At 38.6% G+C, this 25,591-nt stretch overlaps 1 protein-coding gene across 2 annotated transcripts in view; it reads right to left on the reverse strand.

The window, feature by feature from the left end:
* Positions 1-25,591, reverse strand: part of GLRA2 (glycine receptor alpha 2) — a 135,534-nt gene that overhangs the window by 87,815 nt on the left and 22,128 nt on the right. The window contains exons 3-6 of one of the 2 annotated variants that reach the window (XM_075776055.1): positions 24,197-24,264; positions 16,887-17,110; positions 2,620-2,702; positions 1,291-1,428 (exon numbers count right to left, since the gene is read on the reverse strand). In XM_075776055.1, coding sequence (XP_075632170.1) covers positions 1,291-1,428; positions 2,620-2,702; positions 16,887-17,110; positions 24,197-24,264 — 513 coding nt within the window. The remainder of the gene's footprint in view (positions 1-1,290; positions 1,429-2,619; positions 2,703-16,886; positions 17,111-24,196; positions 24,265-25,591) is intronic. The other variant, XM_075776064.1, reaches the window with a different exon arrangement.

Genomic DNA, 25,591 nt, shown 5'->3' on the forward strand with positions numbered 1-25,591 from the left:
GGCCACACACTTTTGATTTTTGGTAGTTAGGCATTCATTTTGTTTAACTGCATGTAATGGGAACTACTAATTGGCATTTTAATCCTTTGTGGGAAATCTTCATGGGTATACAAGGAAGCTATCGCTCATGCTCTCTCTCCTCTCTTTCTTTCAGTGTTTGACCCTGCAAAATGTTTATCTGACAGTAATTAGAAAAGCAGATGAACTCACTGATTCAGAGTTTATGTGCTACGAAATAGCTAAACTTTGTATCAGCCAAATTACAAATGGGTAAGATCTGTCTATTGGAATTTACTCTTGATTGTTCCCGTTAAGTGTGAGAAAAGATGAGAAGTCACCGCAGTCCCCCTTTTCCACAAGTCTTGGACTGTGGAATCACCAAGTTTTCCTTTCTTGGCACTTTAAGCCCCAAAATAAGAAGCTATATTTGTAAAAAATAGAACTAATAATTTTCTTTTCATAAGAAATGAATGTGACTTATTTTTGGCAGAGGCAGAACCTTTCATGTTGTGTTGTTTCACAGAGTGAAACAAATGCATTTGATGCAACCAGATTGGCTTTTACGCTGAAATGATGAAAAAGCTGTTTGAGATGAGAGGGATTATATCTAATCCCAGCAAGCACCCAGCAAACCATTCTCTAAATGCTGTCCCTATTAAATAAACTCCAAGCAGCTAAATCCAAATTTTAACAGAGTTCTCTCTGCTCTGTAAAGCTAACAACAGAAAACACAGCATTTGAAACTTCAAAATAGCAAATATAGGAAAAAGATTACAGTATTAAGCAAATATTTAATTTTCCAACATTTCATATCCATACACTATTCAGATCAGCAATGAAAGCATTGTCTTTTCCAATACTGTATTTCATAAATTATATCACATGTGAAACATGGTGAAAATTTGGTATTTTTCTTCACTGGCACTTTTATATGCTGGAGAAATAAATTAAGTTCAGAAAAATCAGTATTTTAAAAATTCTGAATCAATATTTTAAAAAAATCAGTTTGGTAAAAAGGTTTCATTTTAAGGAAATCAAAACAACTAGATTTTTAAACTATTTTTAATATTTTAAATTCCTTAATGATTTTAAGGATATTAGACTATCTTTAATGAAATTAAAGGAAATTTGGAAACAAAATCCTTGACACAAACAAAAATAAAAGGGAGAATTTTTCATTTTTTCATATTTAAAAATATTTTTTTCATTTTACCCATCTTTTTCCTTTAAAAATTGACAACAGATACCATTGGAGCAATTAATAGAAAAAAAAAATAGAATAATGCTCACCAGTGTTGTAATGTTTTGTGCAATAACCAAGTTCTTTATCTTCTTTCAAAATAAACTGTGGCAAGGTTAAACCCTCTGCAACTTGCACAGGTCCATCACTTAGCCACTCAAATATCAGATCATTCATAGTGTAGCCAACTACAATAAAGAAATCAGAGTTTGTTAGATGGTAACTGACTGGAAGACATCAAAAGGAAATACCATTATGTCTGTGAAGCATGTCTTTTATCACACTACATGTTATCTCAGTTATATTTCTAAACTGATTAAAAACAACACTTCTGCTGTTCGTTACTAGTTACTATTATTGCACTATTACTCTATAAAGAGCAACAAATAACACCATTATGTTCTGAAATACTGCCCCGGTTTCCCACTAAAAGTAATTTTGCTGGCCCATCAAAGATACTGTTTACAACTGAAATGACATTTCTCTGTGCCTATGTATCAGCCTGCATTTTGTTTATTTTCATCATTCTTTCATGATGGAGTTGGTGGGCACCAACAAAACAAGGATTTCTAGACTGCAGAATGCTGGCCCTTACCCAGCTGTAACCTGTGAACCTACCATTGAGAGGTGTGGAGGGGAAAGACAGAGGCTTCAACTCACTGAAGTCTCTTTTTTCCTGCAATGGCTACATCTTTATGGGTAAAATATGAGTAAAAGCTGTGGCCACTTTCTGGCCACAAAGGCACGTGGTGGCCAGCAGCTCATACCCATACAGCTAAACCCGTTCTCCCCTCCCTGCAAAAAAAACCAAGGTGGCCTGGTACCTACTGACTATTGGAAATGATCGCCGGCACATGCCATTATCCAAGCCACCCTTCGTTTTGTCTGGTTGTTACCCGGTACAGGTCAAAATGGTGCCACGGTGTGTGCTGACAGCTAGGCAGTACGGATGGGTGCGTGCCGGTACCCAAGTCCTATAGGACCTCTGCTTCATCGGATATGCTGCTTCCATTTTTCGAAAGACCGTAGCATGTCTTGATCAGACATAGCTAATCCCTGGCTGTGTACTAATTGCTCTTATTTTCCTGAGATTTAATTTCTCCTGCACAGCATCGCGGTGGTTGTCCCTGAAAGTGACTCAGCCCTGATGGGTGAGTTGATGTGCCCTGGGAGGGGAGAAGGGAAGAGGGCAGAAACAGCACAGCAGGACCCACACGGTATGGTGATGGACAGTTAAAGCACTGTTCCTCTATGATTTTCCCTTACAAAATAGAAATATTGAGTCTCACCACACAAATATGACAACATAGATACTATCTAACCACCAAAAGTTATTGTAAAATACTGGTCTTCGCTAGATAAAGCAATTGGACACTCACAGCTCTCTAGCTGCATTGTGCATGTCTGTACATCCATAGGAAAATTCTTCAAGTCCATGGGACAGGATAAGGTTAAAGTAAGCCTAAAATTGGAGGGGAAAAGAAAAACAAGCTATTAGTAGAAATCCACAGGTTTTGTCCAAAACCTCATATTTAGAGTTTAAAGGATCAAGACCAAATCTTAACACCTCAGAGTTTGGATTCTCTCTCCCCTCTGAGCTTTTAAGGACATAAGAGCTGTAAAGACAGAGCGTGCAAGCAAACCAGGCACTCGCTGGCTGCGTTTGCTGAGCAGAACAGGGACAGAGAAGACAACATCAAGATTGCAAGAAATGGTCTCCGCTAATGTACCAGTGAATGTTTTATGTATAATACTGAACCCAAATAATGCAAAAGCTGAAATGACTGATCATGGGACACACATTTTTAGCCTTTGTTTTGGAAAAGCAAAGGAAGGAAACAACAGTCACGAGGTTTTTTTCAACAGAGAGTGCTTTTGTTGTGTATGAGGCCCATTTCCAACCCTTCATTCTTACTGCTTAGCCATTAAAAGAAAGAAAAAAACACCATACAGTAAAAGCTAGAATCACATAGCATTAAAAGATAAAGAGTGCAGACAGAACAAAGTAAGCCTAAAGGAACATTATCATACAAACTAAATTTCTTTTTTAATTTTTCAGTTGTTATTGTCCCAGATAACGCATAATTTTACTTGGATGGGAATATTCTTAATGTTTCTTTCTCTTTGTCTGTTTTTCTTTTTAGTTCACTTTTTCACATTTGATTGAAATCTGTTTCAAGACTTCTCCTCTGCTATATTTCTTTTCTTGTTTGTGTGGGGAGAAAAAACCATTTTTAACAAACCAAGATACTGGGATGACATAATTACAAACAACTGACTGCTCTGAAAAACAGAAGAATTGTTAAGATTTTGGGTGAAGTCATATAAAAAGAGTACATTTTTATTTCAGATTACCTTCAGCACAAAATCCACTTTGACACAAAGAAAGAAAATAAACAAAATCGTCTGCACCCATTTACCATCAAGGACGAGAACTATATTGTCTGGTTTGATGGTACGCTGAAACATTAACACTGTACAATGAGAATAATTTTTTTAATTATGCCAGTGAACCCACAGGCCAGCTGCTAATCTAGAAAGTACATTGTCCCACAGACAAATGAGATCTGTATGGAGAAATATTTCACTACATTCTGTCTCCCATGGTGATTTTGTGCTTCTCACCACATACAGCTGATTCAAGCTAATTCAGCCTTTTTCTTCATCATGTGAATTTTTGGGGATGGCCTGACTGTGCCTTCTAGTCCTACTGTCCTGCTGTCAAATCACTATAACAAGAAGATGATATTTAGGTAACTGAGATTAAAATGGTCTCAGGCTGATCAAAAACCTCATTCAACATCTCAACTGTTGCCTTATGGGCTACATAGAAAAAAGTCACATTATTTTCCTCTTGACACAGGCTTCAGTGTACAAGATCATATCGGGAAATTAGAGATTGGTTTTCTGTGGCAGTGAAGTCCACTGAGATGAAGAAAAGTTCCCAGTAACCTTCTCAATACCACCATAGTAAATGAACTCCCATTTAACCTTTGGGAGAAAATAGCATAAACATTAAAGAAAAAATTAGTCATCTAGAGAAAAAAGTATATCTAGTAGACATATAAATGTCATCGGAAATCTGTATTTTACTCATCTAAATATTGTAAGTGCCCTGCAAATGTTAACTAGTCTCATTTTTACTAGGTAATTTCCTGGATTAAAGATTCAGCTATTTAAATTGCTAATCTCCAGTATGAACAAAAGACTGCTTCTGCCTTTTTTTCTGAAATGTTGATATATCAGACTCTCCTCCTTCTTTTCAGTTATCTTCTAAATATGGCTTAGATGTTTAAGTTCGTTTCAAGCATGCCTCTAGCAAATGCAGCCTTTCTAAATATGTCATTTGTTTGTACTCATTGAAGTAGGCATGGCCTATCTACCCCTCACATTTTACTGTGTGTATTGCATGCTGACTATGCTTCCTTCCCCCTTCATCCCTTTCTACTCCCCCAAACCCTCAAATGATCTGGGGGTTTGACTACATACATAGGCAGAAGGGTCTCTTTTATTAGTCTAATATCAAACCCATGAGAAAATGAATACATCCAGTTGCAGTTTTCAAGCCTCCCAGGGATAAACTGATCTATCTGTCTCCACTGATGTTAGGTAGATATACCAATATTTTTTTTCTGGAGGTGAGCTGAGAAAATGCTCATTATGTTGATTTACACAAAGGTTGACATCTCTTCTTTCTCTTCCTAAAAAAGGTGTCTGTCAGGAAGATTAAATTATTATCTGCTGACCCTAACAAATGGAAAATAATTTCTATTCACTGTATTGATGAGTTTAGCTCAAGAGATCATGCCCTTCTAGCTTTACCTCTACTTGTTGTTCATCTCAGCAGAGTAGACATTCACAGTTAACACCTTTGCCTCTGGAATTCCTTTTACTAGGAGTAATGTAAATATTGAACCCAAGGCTTATCGCCTGGTATTGTCCACAGATCCAATGATTTTCAACAAAATTACTACATGATAAACGTTCAGCTGCTGGAGTCTGAAGTAGCTCCAATGAAGTCCATGGTGGTGGGTCAATTTATAGCAGTTGACTTTTTCAGTAAAGATGTGATCTTACAAGTGTTTTCAAAACCACGTGTCATGTCAGTACTTATATATTTACATTAATAAGGAAATAGGATCAGAAATTGAAAGCATTAGGCAGATATAGCTACCCACATTGCCTATAACAACAGTGTCATCGACAGAAAATGTTTCAGAAAAATGAATGTCTCACACTTCAAGAAGGGCCTCTGGAGATTTGATGCAAAGTGCAAGTTGAACTGGCAATTACATTGATGAATACTTTAATCGTTAATAAAACAGAAGAAACTTCTATGGAACGATTATTTTATTTTTCAGGCATCCCGCCACCAATGCATTTGAGATGCGTAAACAACAGATTTGGTGACGTAGCACCATAAAACACTAATGGGAACGGTTTAATGAACAATCTGTAAAGCTGAAAGAAGTAGCTGAGCAAAGACTTGATTTTGTCTTCATTTACCTGGGCACTCTTTACCCCCTGTTAGCCACGCTCAGGTCACGCAGCTCGCTCAAGGAGAGCTCTGGGGTTGGGCACATTATATTTTCCAGCAGAGCAGACAAGGGCCATGAGTGAGCAGGAGAGACACACGTCTCCATCGCCCCAGCACTTCAGGGACAATGCCAGGGCCAGCAAGCCGCCCTGCAGGAGAGGCAAAGTTGCTGTCTTCTTTCCCTCCCTGCTCCCTCACTCATCCCACAGCCAAGGAAGAATCGAGCCCTGGAATAGTGCAAATAGAGTACGGATATAGCAAAATGCAGAATCGGAGCCAGAAAACAAAGGATGAACAATTAGCTGGCACTGTGACAAAAATAATGAAAAAATAAATCAGCAATATTACTAAGCAACGCTGTGGCAGAGGCAGAGATGTAATCAAAGTACTCCAGGGCCTGTCTAAAACTTTGGATCTTCTTCCTGAGCATTCCCTCGTACACTAGGTAAGTCCTTCTGAGCAGCGTCTGCTGAAACTTTAAATGCCTTCAAATCGCAGTGGGCACTGCCAGGATTTCTTCACTCTGCATCTCATTCAAACCCCCCTCTTTCACCTCTGGTTTCACTAGAATGTCCCGAGAAATCACTCAGACTTGTGCTGTGGGCCTCTCTGCCCACTCCAGCTCAACATCTTTCGTTTCTGGTCACCCCAGAACCCCCCTTACAGCATCCTTCAGAGGTCTGTATTCCCCACGTCTGCAGGCAGGAAGGCAAAAGTCCTGCAGGCTGTGGCCTCTTTTGTCACAGAAGACAGACTAAGGCATCCCATGGGAAAAAATAAATAGCACGACAACATGCTATTAATGAGAAACCTTCATGGTGATGATCTTTAACACCTGAACACGTTGTTTTGCAATGTTAGTGTTTACTCCAGGTAGGAGCAGATGTGCCCTCAGACAGGCCAGCAACAGAGCTCAGCTCCCACATTATCGCTGCCCTAAACGTAGCTGCTGTGACCAGCCATCGTCCTCCGAGGAAAAGTCTGCAGAGGGGGGGTTACAAACACGTGCAGCCGAGGGAGCTCAGAGGTATTTACATGCAGTGCAATCAAGTCCTGAACTCAGTGGCGGGGCTGAGACATCGTGCTTCCTATTCAACCTTCACTCATTCCTGCCTTTGCCCTGTCCCTTCTCTGGCCCTGAACATGTTTTCCCTACTTCCTCCTATGCCTGCCCATGTATCCTACATCTCTCCCAGAGACACTTTGTCCTGGTTTCAGCTGAGAAAGAGTTCATTTTCTCCATAGTAGCTAGTACAGGGCTGTGTTTTGAGTTTGTGCTGCAAACAGCGTTGCTAACACCGGGATGTTTTCGTTACTGCTGAGCAGTGCTCACACAGAGCCAAGGCCTTTGCTGCTTCTCACACCACCCCACCAGCGAGGAGGCTGGGGGTGCGCAAGGAGTTGGGAGGGGACACAGCTGGGACAGCTGACCCCAACTGACCCAAGGGATGTCCCAGACCATGTGACATCATGCTCAGCATATAAGGGGCTGGGGGAAGAGGAAGGGCGGGGGGGGGGGGGGGCAGGGAGCAGCAGCATTTGGAGTGATGGCATTTGTCTTCCCAAGTCCCCGTTAGGTGTGATGGAGCCCTGCTTTCCTGGGGATGGCTGAACACCTGCCTGCCCATGGGAAGTGGTGAATGAATTCCTTGTCTTGCTTCGCTGGTGTGTGCGGCTTTTGCTTTACCTATTAAACTGTCTGTATCTCAATCCACGAGTTTTCTCACTTTTACTCTTCTGATTCTCTCCCCCATCCTGCCAGGGTGGAGTGAGTGAGTGGCTGCGTGGGGGTCAGCTGCCGGCTGGGGTTAAACCACGACACAGATACATAACCCAGAGCCCAGCCTCTTTCCCTTGTGTCCTAGTCTGTCCTCGTACCCTTTCCCCCTCCCTTTCCTGTTGCCCAGTTCCTGCCAAATCCCACTGCCACCTCTCTTCGGGGTATGAAGCCTTGAGGCCAGTCCACTCTTAGACACCTAGTCCCCAAAGTAGCACCATCAGTGGGGGGTAAGGTCCTTTAATTAAAAAAAAAAAAAGGTGTGAAATGTTTATAAACAGATTATTCTCAAAATTATTTCCAATCTCATTCTTTCTCTTAGGGGTTTTGAATTCTGGTGCTCGTCACCATCATGCCACTTCCCTGATAATCTCGCAATGCTACAAAAATGCTTCAGCATACTACACAAACAGACTGCTTGTGAATGGTCTGCAACACAAAACGGAAGAACTGCTAGTATCGCATTAAACCCTTAGGGAATTGGGTTTACACATTACATAATCCAAGAATTGTTTTATACTTTTAAGGAAATATCTAAATTTAACTAGGATTTGACGTATTGCCTAATCTGCAGCAACCATTAAACCGTATTCTAACCCACTTCTTTACAAGCAGCAATAATGCCATAGCCTGATGTGTTGCGACTCAGCCAAAACTTCCCTTGATCTCAGCAATAACCAAAAGAGGACACTGATCTCACCAGAGAAAAACTCTGTGGATCACAGTACAAGGTGTCTGACCACAAGGGGAATATAATTTTCATTAATTATCCTGCAAGTGGGGTGGTTTGTAAATGGGCTACAGAACAACAGCCTCCTCACACAGTTTTTTCAATTGAGAAATATTTAGGGTCAATCTTATTAAGTATAGAAGTACTGTTGGAAGTTTAAATAGTCCTGGAGATAAGAGTACAAGTCACTTCCATCTCTAAAAAAAAAGCGTTATTATCTCCTCATAAGCATGAATAGCAACAAATGCCTCACCATGAGCAGGCATGGTATCAAAAATAGCATTTTGTTTCTATTCTAATCCCTTCATTCTTTCAAGCTACACCCATTTGCAGCTCAGCTGTTGGGACAGGAGATTTCACAATCTAGGATTTTATGCTGCAAATACCAGAACACAAATAGTACCTGCATGGTTACTGCTAACATTGGCTATGTGCCATTTTTATGAAAAGTCATATACCTGTGCATAGCCCAAAATGTTGTGTTTAGTGAGACAAGTGGGACTTTTTTTCCATTATTCCCAGTTCTAAAGATGCTATCATAAATTGCAAGATTTCTGGTATTTTTCTTAAAGATCCAAGGTGACAATAAAGGTAAAAATATTTTTAGCAGTATTTTTTTTTTTTTTTAAGATTAAATTCCTGATCCTCATAGCTGCTGAAATAATATTAAGATATTACCTAAGCACAAGCAGACAAAGTTCCCCATTAAACTGGCAGGGGAGATGGAGTTGCACAGCAACGATGACAGCATCGCATGACACAGGAACAAATGCCATTCAGGCTAGTGGCACTGAAACAAGGAGGAGAATCTAAAATCTACTTATATTTCTCCCAGCCCCCTCTCTTGGATGATCTGTGCCTGAAAGAAGGGCACACACACTGTTCATATATCAGAAGAACAAAAAAAAAAAAAAAAAAAAAAATTCCCAGTGACATTCTTCTTTTAAAGGGCTTTTCATTTTGTAGTCCATCTCATTATTTTTTCAGGGACCTGACTCATCATTTTGAATGTCAATTCTGGTAATTTTCACAGTCTACAGGCTTTGTCCTGTTAAATGGAACAGTCAAACTGTCTGCTTTTTCCCTTATGTTCTAGGAGTCCTGGAATTCCTCTCTAATATTTGTCATGTTCTGCAGCTTCATTTCTGTCAGACAGGAACGGGCTGAAGTCAAGCTTAGAGGAGACGTGAAGCCTTCTCTGCTATGGCAAAATGTGAGATGTAGGCTGGAGTTTCACGTACTGCTGTTTATAAGCGTGTTCTCACTCCCTCCAGTGCTTTGCTTTGCTTCATGTGCTGCTTAACAACACAGGAGCTGGCGCGGAGCGGGGTGGTGGATTTCTCATTACAGGCATCCCACTTCTCATTGTCATGCAATCATTGTCTGTGGATACACAATGCCAGCACATGAGCTGCCAGCAAATGATTTTCCAATTATTGCTTAAGCAAATCTATGAAATTAAATTCAAGTATGATTTCATGTAACAGTTAAATTCTGTAACCACCTGTTTCCTTTCCATGAAGAACAGTACTTCATCTCTCCTTTCTCCTCTGTCATTTTCCATCTTAATTTTCCTGCAGTGTGTGTTTAGTACGGTGTTGCTTTCCTCCTGGCATGATGACATCTCAGTTCTAAGCCATATATTGCAATGCTATTGGCAAAAGACCTTCATCCCTGGACCATATTCCAGGAAAACATGCTTTTTTTGTACCATTTAGAAAGGACTCCCGCATGTACATCATTTTACACCTAACCTTTAACTGCTTCCATGCAACTTCAATTGCAAGCAAGGACAGGCATTGCTGTCACTCATAAGGAGAGCAGGTACACAGACGTGTGTCTTGGCTATGCAACTATCACACTGGCATAGAAGTAACCACCTGCCAATATTTTTTGATCCTGTCATCCAAGAACAACTTTATATATACAAATTGGTCTCCAGCAGCATTTCTGGCTTTTTTACTTAAAACAAAGTCTTCCTTTTTATTTGAGATGCTGGAATATAGGGCTACAGAAGTGACAACTTGGGCCATCAAATCTGATCATCTGGTATCACACATAGTCACATCATCTTTTCCCTTTCAAAAATGATCAAGGTTCATTTAATGATACCTAGTTCCATTCCCCGCCCCCCCCTCCCCATTTCTGTTAGAATATTGTTCTAGAAATTCAGTGTGTGGATGGCTGGAAAATTTATAATTTCCACTTTAAGTTTACTTATGGCCAGTTCAGAACCATTTGTTCTGGCAGCGTTGTCCTTCAGTCTAAGTAGCTCTTCTGTTGTGTTTGTATTTACCTCACCTCCAGTGCTCTTGTGTGTCAGCTGGAGACGTGCATGGCATTAGAGGAAGAAGTGAGGCAGTATGTGTTCAGGTATAATGCCCATATCCCTACTTTGCTTTAAATGCCTTATGAAGTGAAAAAGCAACTAATTTGTTGTCATTAAAATGTAAATTATTCTTTCCTTAAGCAGGATGATCAATAGGGTTTTGACAATAGCTCTGCTAGTTGCATAACAAAGTACCTGCATTTGGCTTTATTATTTATTTAGTAGCTTTTATTATTTGTTATGCAAAACAAGTACTTTAGATACAATAGAAAAATAGAAGTATTGGAAATCACGGGATAGATACTCAATCTGGATCTGTAGATTGGGAGTGAATGAGAAATAAGAGAGTGGGTGATGCAGGGGGGTGCAATTAAGAGAATGTTAGGAAACCATCCCAATGGATGAGAAGAATCTCAGGCCATTTAATTAAAAGATCCCAAAAGGAAGGGGAATGTGGGCGGAAGGAGAGGCAGGAGTAAGGGCAAGAAGGACAGAAAAAGGACAAGTGAAAAGTGGGACCCAAGGACATATGGGTTCAGCCATAATGAGAACAGCTCCTTGTCCCACAAAAGGCTGCAATTTTTCAGCCTCCGAAAGCATTATTATTGCAACAGTGCCTATAGAAAGATGAATTCGTCAAATTCGCTGGATTCACATAGCATGCAGCCACAATTTTGGAAGTCACTGTGTCCCAGTGACATTGGGAAGTTTAATAAAGTCTAGTGATTCTAGCACTGTTTATACAATGTCTATAAGGCTTCTCCCTATAATATATAATAGCTGTCAAACCCAGAACTTCTTTAGATATGTGCTCTATTTCAGCTAGAATTTCTGCATTGATTAGTCTCCATTGGGTTTTGGATTCTTTTTTTTAATATGGAAAAGTTACTTTAAGGTATATGAAGAAGTTTTATGCTGTTGGAAAGTCAGGGCAGTGACCATGGAACAGTGTGCAGTTTTGTTAACAGGATAACTACATAATTTTCTATGAAAATGTTCCTGTGCTGATTGAGATTAATTTCCAAGGGAAAATCCTCACCTTGTCAATATCAGTATTATTCTGGTGGGAGCTGAGGTAATAAATATGATTATGTGAGGTCAAAGAGAGGGTTTCCTACGTAGTAAACAAACAGCCATGCCAATCATGATAACAGTCTCTCTGCTCCCCCCTCTGCTAAACTGTCACATGGAAAGACAATGCTGCTAGTAAAGCCCAAATCCTCTTAAATCCCAGCATTAGATTGTAAAATAAAATTGAAGTCATCAAATTAAAGTGTAGAATGCACACAGAACTGTAGAACATAACATTTCCTACCACTCTGTTAGTCTAGACTGTGCCATGCCATGGATGATTTACGTGCAACAATGTCAGCAGCTGTAAATGGACCTTCATTATCCTACAGCTGATAAGGTCTGTACCCCAAAATTGTTTTAGAAAACCCATGGCTGACTTTACTGTAACATGGCAACATATTCTGTAGTAGCCACACTAAAGCTCTAACATCTGAAAGACAGTAGACTTTTTTCCCTATGAATAGTCCCAGAGGGACTACCAGTGTTACCTGTGTATTTCTTTAATCTGCTTTCTATTTCCTTCCCATAGAGCAAAGAACACAGGTACAGAGGAGACTGAAAAAGTTTCAGTCAGAAAAGCTGAATTATGAAAGTGCTATAGGTTACTTCTGATGATTTATGTGACGGACGTGGTAACCATAACTTGCAATATAACCCAAAATGATGTGCAGAGCGGTGGGAGTGCAGGAGGGAGACGACTCAGTGCTCTGTCCCTCAGCACTATGGCCACACTAGGAAGAGTTGATTTTGGAAAGTCCTGAGTAGTGGAGCTAGCACGGAAGATTGCATTGCACATAAAGGTTCTGTTTTCACAGATACTCCTCTTTGGTTGCATAAGCAGGCGAGGGCTTTTTGATGTGCCACCTCATCCTGATGGCTACTTGTTGCCAAATGGAGGGGCTAGTGATCACCCTCAGAAAAGCCACACAAAGAGAGAGCGATCCAATAGCTTGGATTGCCTCCGTCTCATGGTGCCCTAACCGCACAGTACTGCTCTCTAGCAGACACTCTCCCTTTGTTCGTAATCACATTTAACAATTAAATCTAGGTCAAGAGTTGAAACCATGAAGAACTAATTGTCTACATAACTGTAACATTTCTTGCACTGTGAGGATAAACCAAGACAGAAAACCAGATATTTTGAAAGACTACAGGAAACTCTTCCAAGGTATTTCATTGTACTTTGAACAGGAATAACAAAAATTGGGGGAGAAATTTGTGAATTTGTGCAAATCTCCTCCCTAGAATTCCAAGTGTCTCGTTTGCCAAATTATGCAACAACTTCTAAAATCTTCGCCTATTTTAAAAATATAATCTACTTTGTAACTTTCTGGCTAAATGCACTGGCACTATGTTACAGAGTGGAGCTCTACAACCTTATCAGGTGATTTAGAGTGTTTTCTGGAGCAGCAGGCAAAAAAAAAGAAGTTCAGTCCCTTTACCTTCCCGACCAATAAATTCTAGGATCAATGTCATGGATCGATATTACAACTGAGTAATATCAACTCCTGCATCAAGCTCATATGGCTGAGATGCACTGAAAATATTAAAAGTAGAAGGAGGCAATTAATGCAGAAAGAAAACCAAACCTTAAATAAAATCATTCCACTTTCTATCGCTTTGCTAAAATAAGCTTTTTGGCAGATGCTAATATTCTGAGCTAGCTGGCAGCCTGAAATGAGTTTGCGGGAATCAGGTAGCACAAATGAGTGGCTCGGAGAGAATGCGAAGCCTCCTTGAGATTATTTACATTTTCCCGGTGTCCCAGGTGTCTGCAATGGGCCAGAAAAGATACAATCCTTGCCCCCAGAACATAAAATCAGTACAGCAGTGTATATGATGCAAAATCCAGGTGTCATACAGAATGTGACTGCCAGGAACAGGATTCTTGGTATCATCACACAGTGCTGCCGCTCTTTCTAAGTGCATAGCCCCCTGCAAAATCCAGTCCATGCAGAGATCATTCAAGGGTCGGGAGCAGATGAGTCATAGGCATCTGGGGGGTGACATTATGTGGGTTCTGATTTTAACTCTCATTGTGTATGTGTATGTATATACAAAATATACACAACTTAAGCTAATTTTATTGAACTGCTGTAACAGTCCCCTCTTAGTTGACTGCTCTCTGCAGAGGGCTTTAAAATGAAAGTTATAGCTATTTAACTGTTTTGCAGCTCAAAGAGTGCAACTGAGACTGATCTTGACTACAGTGTAGTTGTTTGCTGAATATATCTTTGCTGTATCTCTTGACTTCTCAAAATACATGCACCTCTAAGAGCTGTTGTTGCATCTCTAGTGGTAACAGCATATATTTACCATGGAATCATAGAATGGTTTGGATTGGAAAGGACCTCGAAGACCATCTAGTTCCAACTCCCCTGCCATGGGCAGGGACACCCTCCACTAGACCAGGTTGCCCAAAGCCCCATCCAACCTGGTGTTAATATTTGCGGTATTGAGTAGTGCTGTGTTTCCTCCACAAGGTCCACAAGGTTCTAGTTCCCTCTGCAGTACCCAAGGTTTAAACCATTTACCCAGATATAAATCCTCGGGCTCTACGTAGCATATATAGCATGCTGTCTGAGATCAAAACAAATACCAAGGCAGTCATTTAAGCATGCAGCAAGTATCTAAAAATAGATTTGTACTCCTAAACTTACATGATTCATAGGTGGGTACATCAACCATCAACAAATCTGGCTTTATTTTCTACAACATCTCCCAGAGAGTTAAATATAGATCTAGAAGTCTGCAAGCATGAGCATTGTAATTAATTATTATAAGGTAAACTATGATGAAAACCTACATCATGCCTACTGTCACCAGTGAATGCAGGATGTCTTATCCCTCACTGAGAGAAGGATGAAGAGCCTCATGCTTACCAGGAGGTGAGACAATTCCCAGAGCCAAGCACTGCAGTGGAGGTGACACACTGGCCAGACCCTCACTGACCCTCCCATGACTTATCTGAGCACTCGTTTCCTACACCAAGTGTCTTGTTTTAGTAAAATATGGCCCATGAGATCTAGTTCCAGGTGACCTTCCAAACTCTTTTCAGAAAGGGCAGGACTGGCCTCTGAGAGCATTTAACAGCATAACCCATGTGTGCCTCCTGCGTAGCATATTTCCGTACTCTACGTGCAGTATATAGGGAAGAAGAATACCATTGTCATATAATACACACCCCTTGGTTCTTACTCATTAATTACCAGGAGCAGTTCTAAACTCATTTTATGCAGAGAGTGGTTTGTATTTATGTGAGATTAACTTGATCTTGATTTTATTAACTATGGAAATATGACAAAACAGTCTACACCACTACGTCTCAGACGTGTTTGTGAAGTGGTTTAAACGTTTACGGCACACTGAAAGCTAAATGTTGAATACGATGATGTCAGGCAAACTGCTGTTGGTGTGGTAGTGAAAACAGCAGCATTAAAACAATCCCAATGTACTGAAACCAATCACTAAAATATTCTTGTTTGTTTCCACATAGCACAACTAAAAGCAACTGGCAACACACAGATGCATCTAGCCCAGTATCTAGAGAATAAAGACAAGTTTTTCTAATTACTTCTGACTTCAAGTTTCCATACTCCAGAAAGTTTTCTTCACTGTAAAGTACTAAAAAATTACATGCCATGCTTGAGGCGCCAGGTAAGCCTCTATTACTGCTGTACGATACAAATGAGAAACAATGAGTTTTGTTTAGTACTCCATTGGAATACTGCTTACTCTGCTTCAGATTAATTTGCATTTAGGTGTGGGAATTTTACAAATGTGATATGACAGCTCAAAATATTACTTTTCCTGCATGGGCAAATGTCAGGAAAAGTATCCATCTGCATTCAGAACAGCACCCAACTGCACTCTTGCCTCTGACAAGATGGTGTCTGATGTCATTCAAACAAACAGATGCATTCATTTCTTTCCCAGGGTGAAACAAGAAATATTTGTAAGTGACAGCATATTTATCACTCTGCTAGTGCTAGCTTCATCCTTGCATCCTATTATTTTTCTCAAACAGTTCAGGTACGCCAATTTGAAACCTTGCTCAATAAACATTTACTTTCTACCCTGCTTAATCCATCCAAATATTACTAGAGTCTTATCAAGGAATTTCCACAAGTATTAAGTAAGTGGAGGAAGTGCTGTGTTATTATTTGTTTATTTAGCATCCTAAAGAACACAGCTGTCCTGAACCTCAATCAATAATAATTCCTTAATGAAAATACAGGTCACAAACAGAATGCCCAGTCAGAAGAAACTATGTTCTAAACTAATCTGTGTTACTGATGAGTAAATTCACTAAACAGCCTGTTAAACAAATACTATCATGCTTTCTTTCCACAATGCAAGAAAGGTAAGGGCTGAGAAGCATTCCCAGAAACGAATAAGACACAATAATTATTTTTTTTTACAAATTTTTTTACAAACAATTGTAAGAGCAATAATACAGTGCTTTGCATCTTTGGCTACCTATATTAAGCAATTAATGGTGCACAGTAAGCTGAATGACAAATAAATACTGCAGATTATTTGCTGCTGTTTACGCCTGTGCAATACAATTCTGATTCTCTGCATATGTCCCATTTCATCAGGTCATATCAAATCACATTTTGTCAGTGTTTATTAATTCAGCCTAAATCCAGTCACAGGACACACGTCAATGCACTTAGTATTAAAAAATGCTTTCTGTAATTCCAGTTATTTTTGAATGTGAATAGATACATCCAATTACCCAGTGATGTACACGTCAAGTTTATTGCATTTCAAGCCTGTTTTTACTTAAGGTGTTGAGCAGCCACTTAAAATACTGTTCCCCTTTACTTTTAAATTGCAGTCCAGATACTATTAAGGCGTTGATTTGCTCTCTTTGTAAGAGGAGTGACTTGAGCTAACGCTAATGGGAATTATTGAGGCATACCATTAAAGTTTTAGACAGCCTGAAGTTTCCAACAAGACTAAGAGGTACCACTGTGCCACTTACAGACTATTTTGCAAAAAGTAAAAGCTTAGCAAAGGAACATAGGCAAATTTTCCTTCTACCCTGCTACGATTGTCTCATTTCAGTTGTACACATGGAACAACAAAAAATTAAATATGTACATTATGTTCTGTAAGTACAGTTACCTCCAGAAAAACAGGGAGTGAGGGGAAAGAAGAGGATGAAGAGAAAAAAAAAAATATCAGGTTTACCTGATACTGTACAACACTTTTCCAGTTTTAGAAATCCTCAGCAATTTGTTGTCTGTTGTGACATCATGGAAGTTTGCTCCCTTCTCATTGGCAAAGAATAAATCTGGCTTCCAAATAGAGTCCAACATAGAAGGATCCAAATCCAGGGAATCATCAGGATATTCACTGTAAGCCAGACGTGAGTCGTTCCACTGCTGTCTCAAAAAAATGTTCACTCTGTAGTCCTACAGAAATGCCATGTAAAAAGGTTACTAAGCCACTTAGTAGAAGCCCACTTTAGCTTTCTTTATGCTTTTAGACTTACTACAGTACCAGTGTTACAGCAAACATTTGTTATCCTTCGAACGTAAGAGTTGCCATTTGAAAATAAAGCAGTCTAAATGCTGTATTGAACCAAACAAACACAAGTGGCATATTTTCCAAATCAAAATTACTTCAGTGATGAAAAAAATACTAAATGCAACTTCCAATATTAAGCATAACCCTCTTTCAAATGCTATGGATTAACTCAGAGGTACTTAGAAAGTCAAAAAGCATTGCAGCTAGATAAACACAATTTTGACAAAGATTCTATAAAACTACTAATTTAAATAAATTGCTTCCAATATGTAAATCAATTATTTCTAATGTACTCATGAATAGTTGCTAATTCCAGTGAAGCCAGATTTGTACAGAAGAAATTAAATCAGCAGTTCTTATTTACTGTTTGTATCCTTTTTCTATCTACCGTATGCTTTTCTCTGTATGTTCCTTCATTCACTCCTCCCTCTCTGCATCCCATTAAAATCGTTCTAATTGCATTCTTCTGCTCAGTGGTCTGCTAGTCACAACTGGGAAAGGCAGCAATTATTTAGAGGTTCATTTAGAACCAACATTAACACTGTGTCAAGAACTGGCACAAGAAAGGGGAGTGTGAAAAGAGCTTTTAGGGTCTAAACTCTCTGGAGGGAATGGAAAGAAGCTAATGCTTATTCACCTTATCCTGAATTTCCAAAGTCAGCAAATAATAGCTTCATCTCCCCCAGCTTTCCCTGCTATTATAGCATATTTACCAGAAATTGCTACATTTAACTTGCTTGTGAACACTCTCTTAGAAATATATCTACTCTTCCTCTAAAAGGAAAAAATTTAATAATATTTATATTGATTATATTATCTGAAGGAATATATTATCAAATAATTCTGCCAACTGTAGAACCCCCTCACATTTAGGATTTGCTTTATGGTAGCACTGTGCTTTTGACTTAGAAAATGTATGAGCTGACCTGTGTTTAATTAGGCCACTGAACTGCATAGTCTAAAGAACTTATCATCCTTTAAATGTAAATAAATACTCTCACTCTGATTAGAGCTGCAGAAAGCAGCTTGCCCAATATGCACGCTCTGTGAATGAGCCCCCCCAAGCTTCAGCATTTCCCAGCCTTCGGTCAGTACGTTGGTGACAAGGTGTGCTGCTGCCCTGACAGAATATTTCTGACATCCAAACTGATGCAACTTTTTAATCCAATGGGATGATGCTTTACAATCTCACTAGGAATGTGATTTTTCTTGCTTTCTTTGTCATTTTCATTTTGCTTTTGGGTAGATGTGAGTCAAAACAGGAATGTCTACTAATCAGAGCAAGACAGACCTGAGAGAGATCTCAAGAACAGCACATTTATTAAAGATACTTACAAAAGTCTGTATCTGTTTTTCACAAGCTACTGTACTTTTTATGAAGGTGTTGTTTCATACAGTTAAAGATCAAATAGCTACTTGCAGTTCTGAGCTTCTAAAACGTCATCACATCTTATGAAGATACACTGCCCCTAAACATACTTTCCCTTGTTTCTTGGTCTTAGAAACTGAGAATGTCTTCTAAATTTATATGGGACAGTTTTATTTGTAAATCCAGGAAAGCACTTGATTTTCATTCTGCAGAAAAGATGGCAGGAGCTGTCATCAGCAACTGCTGATAGAATAAAACTGCTACAACTGGTGCAACTGCCTTTAATTTTTCTTTGAAATAAGTAATGAAGTCTATGGAAAGCAGATGAATTTTTCCCCCCATGACATAGAAATCGTAAATATATCAAATCAGTAAATTGTTTAGAAATATCTAAAAATAAATGTGCTTTCGTGAACTTCAATAGTTGATGATTTAGATAAGAAAAAACTGTCTGAAAAATCCTTATTCATAGAAGAGATTGCATATGATGATATATATTATACCAAAATAATAAATAATGCCAATAGGATTACACCATGTTTTTCAATATGTACCTTCATAAATATAACAGCCGTCACACCAATACACTTAGAATGGTTTGTCTCTGCAAGCTTTCTTGTCAGAAGCAAAACAGCACTGAAATCTTTGTTTATGTCTCAAAAACATTGCATATAAATATATATGTATGTATAGATATTTTAATAAGAAATAAAAATGGAAATATAACATGCAAATCACAAAACCATCGTTACTTTTTTCTCCTGTGCTTGCAGTATAAGCAGTTGAGAGGGATGTGTGTTTACAGAAGTCAGACCTAATCATGTGCAGAATTTTGAATTTATTTTTCCTGTGCTAACATTGTAGCTATCTTCTGAAGAAAAATTCTCCTGAGAACAGTATCACAACATGGAGCTCAGGCAGACTACAGTGTGTATTTTGCAAATTCCTGAGGGTAGAAGTGGGCGGACTGTAGTAGTGCACTCCTACATAACCACGAGTACACCTGCTCCACAAATTCTTTCTGACAGCACCACTGCTCTGAATGAGGATTGTGGACCTGAAGATTCAATCATCTCAGTTGCAGCACTGATGCCAGCAATAGCTCAAGGCAACTGAGATGAACAGTTTTCCTCTGTTCTCAAGCCATAAGATCAGAGTAATACTAACATACTGAAGGAATATCCATCTGATTAGTTTTAGTAGATTTATCTGAAGATTTAGGGACTCAGTCCACAGATATTATTAGTTTGTGTTACAGGAATCTAGATAGAAATGGTCTTTCAGTAAATCCATGGTCACCAGATCTACCGCCCAGAGCTTCAGCAAAGCTCTGGGTCCCTTTGGTCTCTCTTTCACTGCCATGGCACTGCCCCGCTCCCTCTTCAGTGCTGCTTTCTGTCTCTGAACTGACGCTGATCTTAGATCTTAGCCTTCCTCCCATCTTCCCCGCCAACAGTGTTGATCATTCATCCAGGTTTTGAGTCAGATGTCTGAGGGAAACAGCAGACTTAGCTGGCCTTCCATGCATAGGAGGGGTTTGCCAAAGAGACTATTCTCTAAATCCTAAATATGAATGCTAACTGAAAAGTAGTGGTTTAATGACCTATTTCAAGGCCATGTGACAGAAAAGCACTTGGTTACCTATGTACCTAAGCATGCAAGGTGTCCCCAAGGGCTTCAGTGGGAGTCTCTTATGCATTAAAACCTTATTTGTGGATTAATCAGGATCTAACGAGCTGGTTTGTAATTATGTTTTTTTCTGGTGGGAAGATAATATCACACAGCCAGTCACAGCCAAGCTTTATTGCTCCTAAAATTTTAAAAGGAATGGAAAATATTTCTGCTAACATAAGTATTCAAAACACAACTGGAGTTTGATGCATTTACCCCAACAGAAAACCTGCTGCATAGCATCAGTCATTGATTATAGGGCATAACAATAATAATGATGTCCTCACCGTTAGTCATTTCTGTAATTAACAATTAGCTCGTCAATGTACAAACTGGTCTTAGCTTCTCCTACAGCTGATAGCTAAAAAATCCTGGTCATTAGCAACACTGAACATCTGAATTCTTTGGGACTCTGCCCAGCCTGATGTAGATTACTCATCTGTGACACTCAACTGCAGTCATGCTGTACGGTGAATTTTCTGCTGAATACTGCATGTGTGAATGCTTCCAAAAATAGATACAGAGCTTACTGGCATAACTGCTTTATTCAGCGAAGTTACTCAGGAATGTATTTTTCTCTTTCTCTGCAAGTTAAATGTCTTAAATGAAAGACAAGTGAATCAATGAAGAAAATTTCCTACAATTCCATTGTGACTCTGGGCTTTTTTTACTATTTTTATTTTGGTATAATATATATCATTATAATATGGAAGAAAACCATTTCTTCCGGAGGAAAAAAAAAATCAATTGTGATACTGTCCCATATGTGCATTATAATGCAGAAAGTCTAATACATATGCATTTTGTTTACCTAGATCTTTGGGAACAAAACTCATGAAGACTCTATGGAATTCATCTGCTTGGAGAGAACCACCACAAAATCCTGGTTTACTTCTGAATGAAAGGTTTTGGTTTTTAGAAGAATATACTGAATAGAAGAGTTGTGCTGGCCTTTAACACAGGGATGAATTTCATCCTGGCATCTGTCCTAATCAGAAAACAGAAGCTACTCCTGCTAATGTTATTGAGAACCTGGTTTACTGAATTTAGTAGGTCTGGGACTGTAATCCTGTTTGCTATGTTCATTTCTCCTACTGAAAGCTTCTCTAAACAACATCTCCCAACTTTCCAGTGAGCTGCTGTAGACCGTCCAAGTTATATTCTGTTAATGTGCCTTCGGTACCTACACATGGTTTCACTAAGCATTCCTGTCCTCTGAGACAGGAATGTCTCTATTGAATTTACAATCCAGCGGTTTAAATTAATCTTTTAGTTTTATCTCAAAACCGTCAAGAACATTTTATAGGGAAAAAAGAATCCTAGGAGTCAAACAAAACTCATTATTTATCACAAGGGATGCTAACATTTTTAACACACGATCACATCTATTTCAGAAAGACAAAGTAGATGGAACAGTAACTGATGTCTGCCTCTCAGAGCAGTTTTAAAACATCCTAAAACTGGTCACACTAGTCATTAAAGAAGTGACAGCATTAAGAAAATCAATATCAAACCATTGAACAGCATCTAAGAGAAATCTTTCCGCACTTTTGACAGGTATTATGAACAAAGCAAAATAAGAAAGCCAATAGTCTTTGTTTTCATCTACTTGAATGTTTGGCTGTTTTCAGCAGAATGTGTTAATGAACATTGGAAAGGTACACATTAACATATTTGATAGAAGGTAAAATGCAATGAGGGGATTCAATCAAAGCAATGAAGGAGTCTAATTAATGCAATCAGCATTAGGTCGTGCAAATATTTTCATTGAATGCCATCTTGTAAAGCCAGTGACGTGCAGGGGTTTTGCTACTTAACACTATGCTGATGTCTTTACATGCTAGGATCAACAGACATGGCTGGGTAGAAAAGGTTACAGTCATAACTATCTTCTCAGAATCCTTTAAACATAGGAAAACAAATGAAGTTTTCAAAAACACTGAAAAATAAGTCTGTTGACAATTATCTTACATAAAGCCATGTTTTTTCCTGTAATTTTTAACTTGATTTTAGTTTTCTTTTAAGGTGTATTTAAAATATTTCAGATACTTACACTAAAGCATTAACTTATCTGTTTCACACACTGTTTAAGAAAGCAACTTGCCCTAGCAATAATTTGCCCTTTATCTCTAGAAAACATTAAATAACAGGGTAGTTTTTAGCATAAAAATATTTAGGAGCAGAAGATTTGTATTCCTACACTCCTTTGGCACCATTTTCCAAAAATGATGGCATGGATTTCAATTGAGTTTAAATGAAGCATTTGAATATTAAATAAAATAATTCAGTTGGGCTATATATCTGCTCCTCCTTCATAATGCAAGGATTGCAAGGCAGTATCTATCCAATTTTATTAAAAAAAAAAAAAAAAAAAAAAAAAAGTTCTTTGGTATACCTTAAGCCCTTTTGTGGGTAGCAAGTTCATTTTTAGTTACCAAGAATTCAGTCCTACAGGATGCTAATCATCTTTATTGCCTCTGGATGTAGCAAATACAGAAAGACCTGGACACTGTGTAGGAATCCCCAGAAAAGAGAGTTGTGAAACTACATTGTAATTGCTTCAGAAGTGTCCACAGCTGTCCATAGTGTCCTGAGGCAATGAGATTAACTCTTGCAAAATTTCAATGAAGGTGAGAGCACCCATTTTAGTTTATTTTGTGGCAGCAGTGACTGGAAGAGTTGAAAGTCAAGCTGCAATTTGTCACTAGACCCTTTCTAGAATGAGTTTAACGCCCTTCTTGCATAGGAGCACCTGATAATTATTATAGATTTATCACAGTATTATAAGCAAGCCGTCAAAAATATCTCTCTGGACTAACTCCAGTAGTCAGGTGTATGTATGATTGAATAAATAACTGATCTTTTTTGTTCATTGTTTGAAAAGGAAGATTGAAAAAATCAGTCTTTTTAAATAGACTCAGAAAAAATATTTTTGATTTTTCTCACCAAATCTTAAAAAAAAAAAAAAAATCACTTCTTTACTAAAAAAGAAAAAAGTTGGACTAAAATTTCCATTTCCAATTTTTTAGCTTGATTTTGTTAATCCTAAGTTTTGGCAATTTTTAAACAAAAAAATCTCATCTTGAAATGGTACTATTTATTTCATATATATCAAAATTAAAACTCCGACATTTTCACGTTGTTTTTTTGACTGATAGCGTTCTTTGAATTCAGTCAAAATACACATTTTAGTCAGCTGGTATCCCATCATTTCCTAGTACCAACTTAACCCTCAAAATACCCAAGTATCCTTACAGCCACATATTTTACTCATTTGATTCAAGTTATGCATTCACTTCGGTTACTGATGTGGCTGCAATTCACAGAGATTTAGCTGAGTTAAACAAGACCGTTCTGGTAGCTCTGTCAGCACAGTCTGCAGCAGCAGATAATTCAGCGTGTGGTGTAAGACCCACTCAAAATATGGAGTACTTGGCAGGGAGCCCCACAGCTAAGCTCTAGCCATTCCTCTGCCTCTTCCCTGCGAATAAAACCTGAGAAAGCTGGTTTGCACACACCGGTATTTGCTGACGTCGCGGTCACTACAGGCTATGGTGCAGTCACCACGTGTGTACGTTTAGACTTGGTGGTTGAGTTTAATAATTTATGTATCTCTTTATATAGTTATTTTATATTTATTTTATTTTAATGCAGGCAGGGTTTTTGTAGCTTAATAACTTAGTAAACGTCCCCACGTCCTGAGCATCTCTATTCTACGTTACAGCCCACTCCTTCACAAGATGGCTTCAATGACCAGTCCCACTCACCATTGTAGTTTCTGCTATTGAACCAAAGCTGTTGATAAATATGTTGCAGGTAACATTTACAGGAGGACCTGCAAGTTGAACAATAAATAGAAAAATTGACAGGTTGCGTTCATGACATATATTAAGTATTGTTGTTCTCTTGCCAATGGCATCATAGCACTTACCATTGTGGTTTCTGTGACTGATCCAAAACTGTTGATAAAAATATTGCAAGTAACGTTTACTGGAGGACCTGTGGAATGCAATAAAAATGTTGCAATATACATTGAAACAAAATTACAGATCCCTCAGCCTCCGTACAATCTGGTACAGATGTGGCTGAAAACAAGTAGAAAGTGAGTTTTCCCAAGCAGATCATGTAAATAGCGATCAAAAGAAAAACATTATCAACAATAATTTAATTAAACCAGTTTCACTGGAAGTTGTTATATAAATACACAGAGCTACATCCTTCCATTTAAGGGTTTATGAGGAGAGCTGAGTAAGGGCATGAGCGTAACAGCTTCTCCTTTATCTGCAGTACCAGCACAGAATATGCTTTAGCATTGCAAACACTCCGCTGTCCCTTCCTTCTCAGACTTAAAATTAAAAGATTCTCTCTCCACACCTATCCCACTCTGTATGCAAAGGCTGGCCACTGAAATTCCTGGCAAGGGCCACTTTTCACATTGACTCCAGTCCACTGGAAATGGACTTAGACAAGCAGCTCTTCATGCACCTGATCTGGAGATGTCTGCCTTGCCGTAAACAAATATTTTAGCAATATCTGTTCTGGCATGATACAGCTTTCATTAAACAGCTATTTGTAATCTCTTCCGTCCCACCTCCTTTCCTGCTATTCAGCAGTCACTGACGTGTGGCAGAATGAATGGGGACTTAATATTTAATTAGCTGTCTATTAGCCTCCTAGGTTTTTTTAGGTGCAATAAAATAAACAGGAGTTCTCAACTGAAGCAAAAAGGATTAATGCTAAATGCCTGAATTTCAGTGACACAAAAGTTGATACAAGCATTGAGTAACAAGTGCTTTCTTCTCATTATTATTTTTAATCACATAATTTTCCTTATTTTGAAAAAAAATGTCAGTGCACAGAATACAAATACCTACATTTGGTTTCATATTCAGATCTGAAATTGCTTTACAAAAGATGGAGACATTATTACTTTCTGTTTTGAAAAATGGAAAGATAAAGTAATGTGCCTAGTGAAATCCAGTAGACTATCAGCTTCCTGAGTGGTAGACCACCTACCCTTGAGGAAACAAACAAGTTGGTTTGGGGAAGAAAAACTATGAGGGTAATATGTTTTGAGGCTGTTAAATTCCAGTGAAGTGTGTTGTTCAACTCAGTTTTTGTAAACAATTGTTTAAAAAAACCCTATTTCCTTTTTACATTGTAAATGTGTTTTCACTGTAACATCAAGCTAAAACAAGCCAAATAGTCTGCTATTCTCCCTCTATAGTATCATTTTTTTTTTTTCTTTTTACTTGATGATATTTCTACTAGCTGGGTAGCTTGACCAACATATTTCTCTACATCTAAACAAACAGAATCACTGAAT

The sequence above is a fragment of the Balearica regulorum genome, chromosome 1 (genome assembly GCF_011004875.1).
Source record: "Balearica regulorum gibbericeps isolate bBalReg1 chromosome 1, bBalReg1.pri, whole genome shotgun sequence".
NCBI classification, from domain to species: Eukaryota; Metazoa; Chordata; class Aves; order Gruiformes; family Gruidae; genus Balearica; species Balearica regulorum.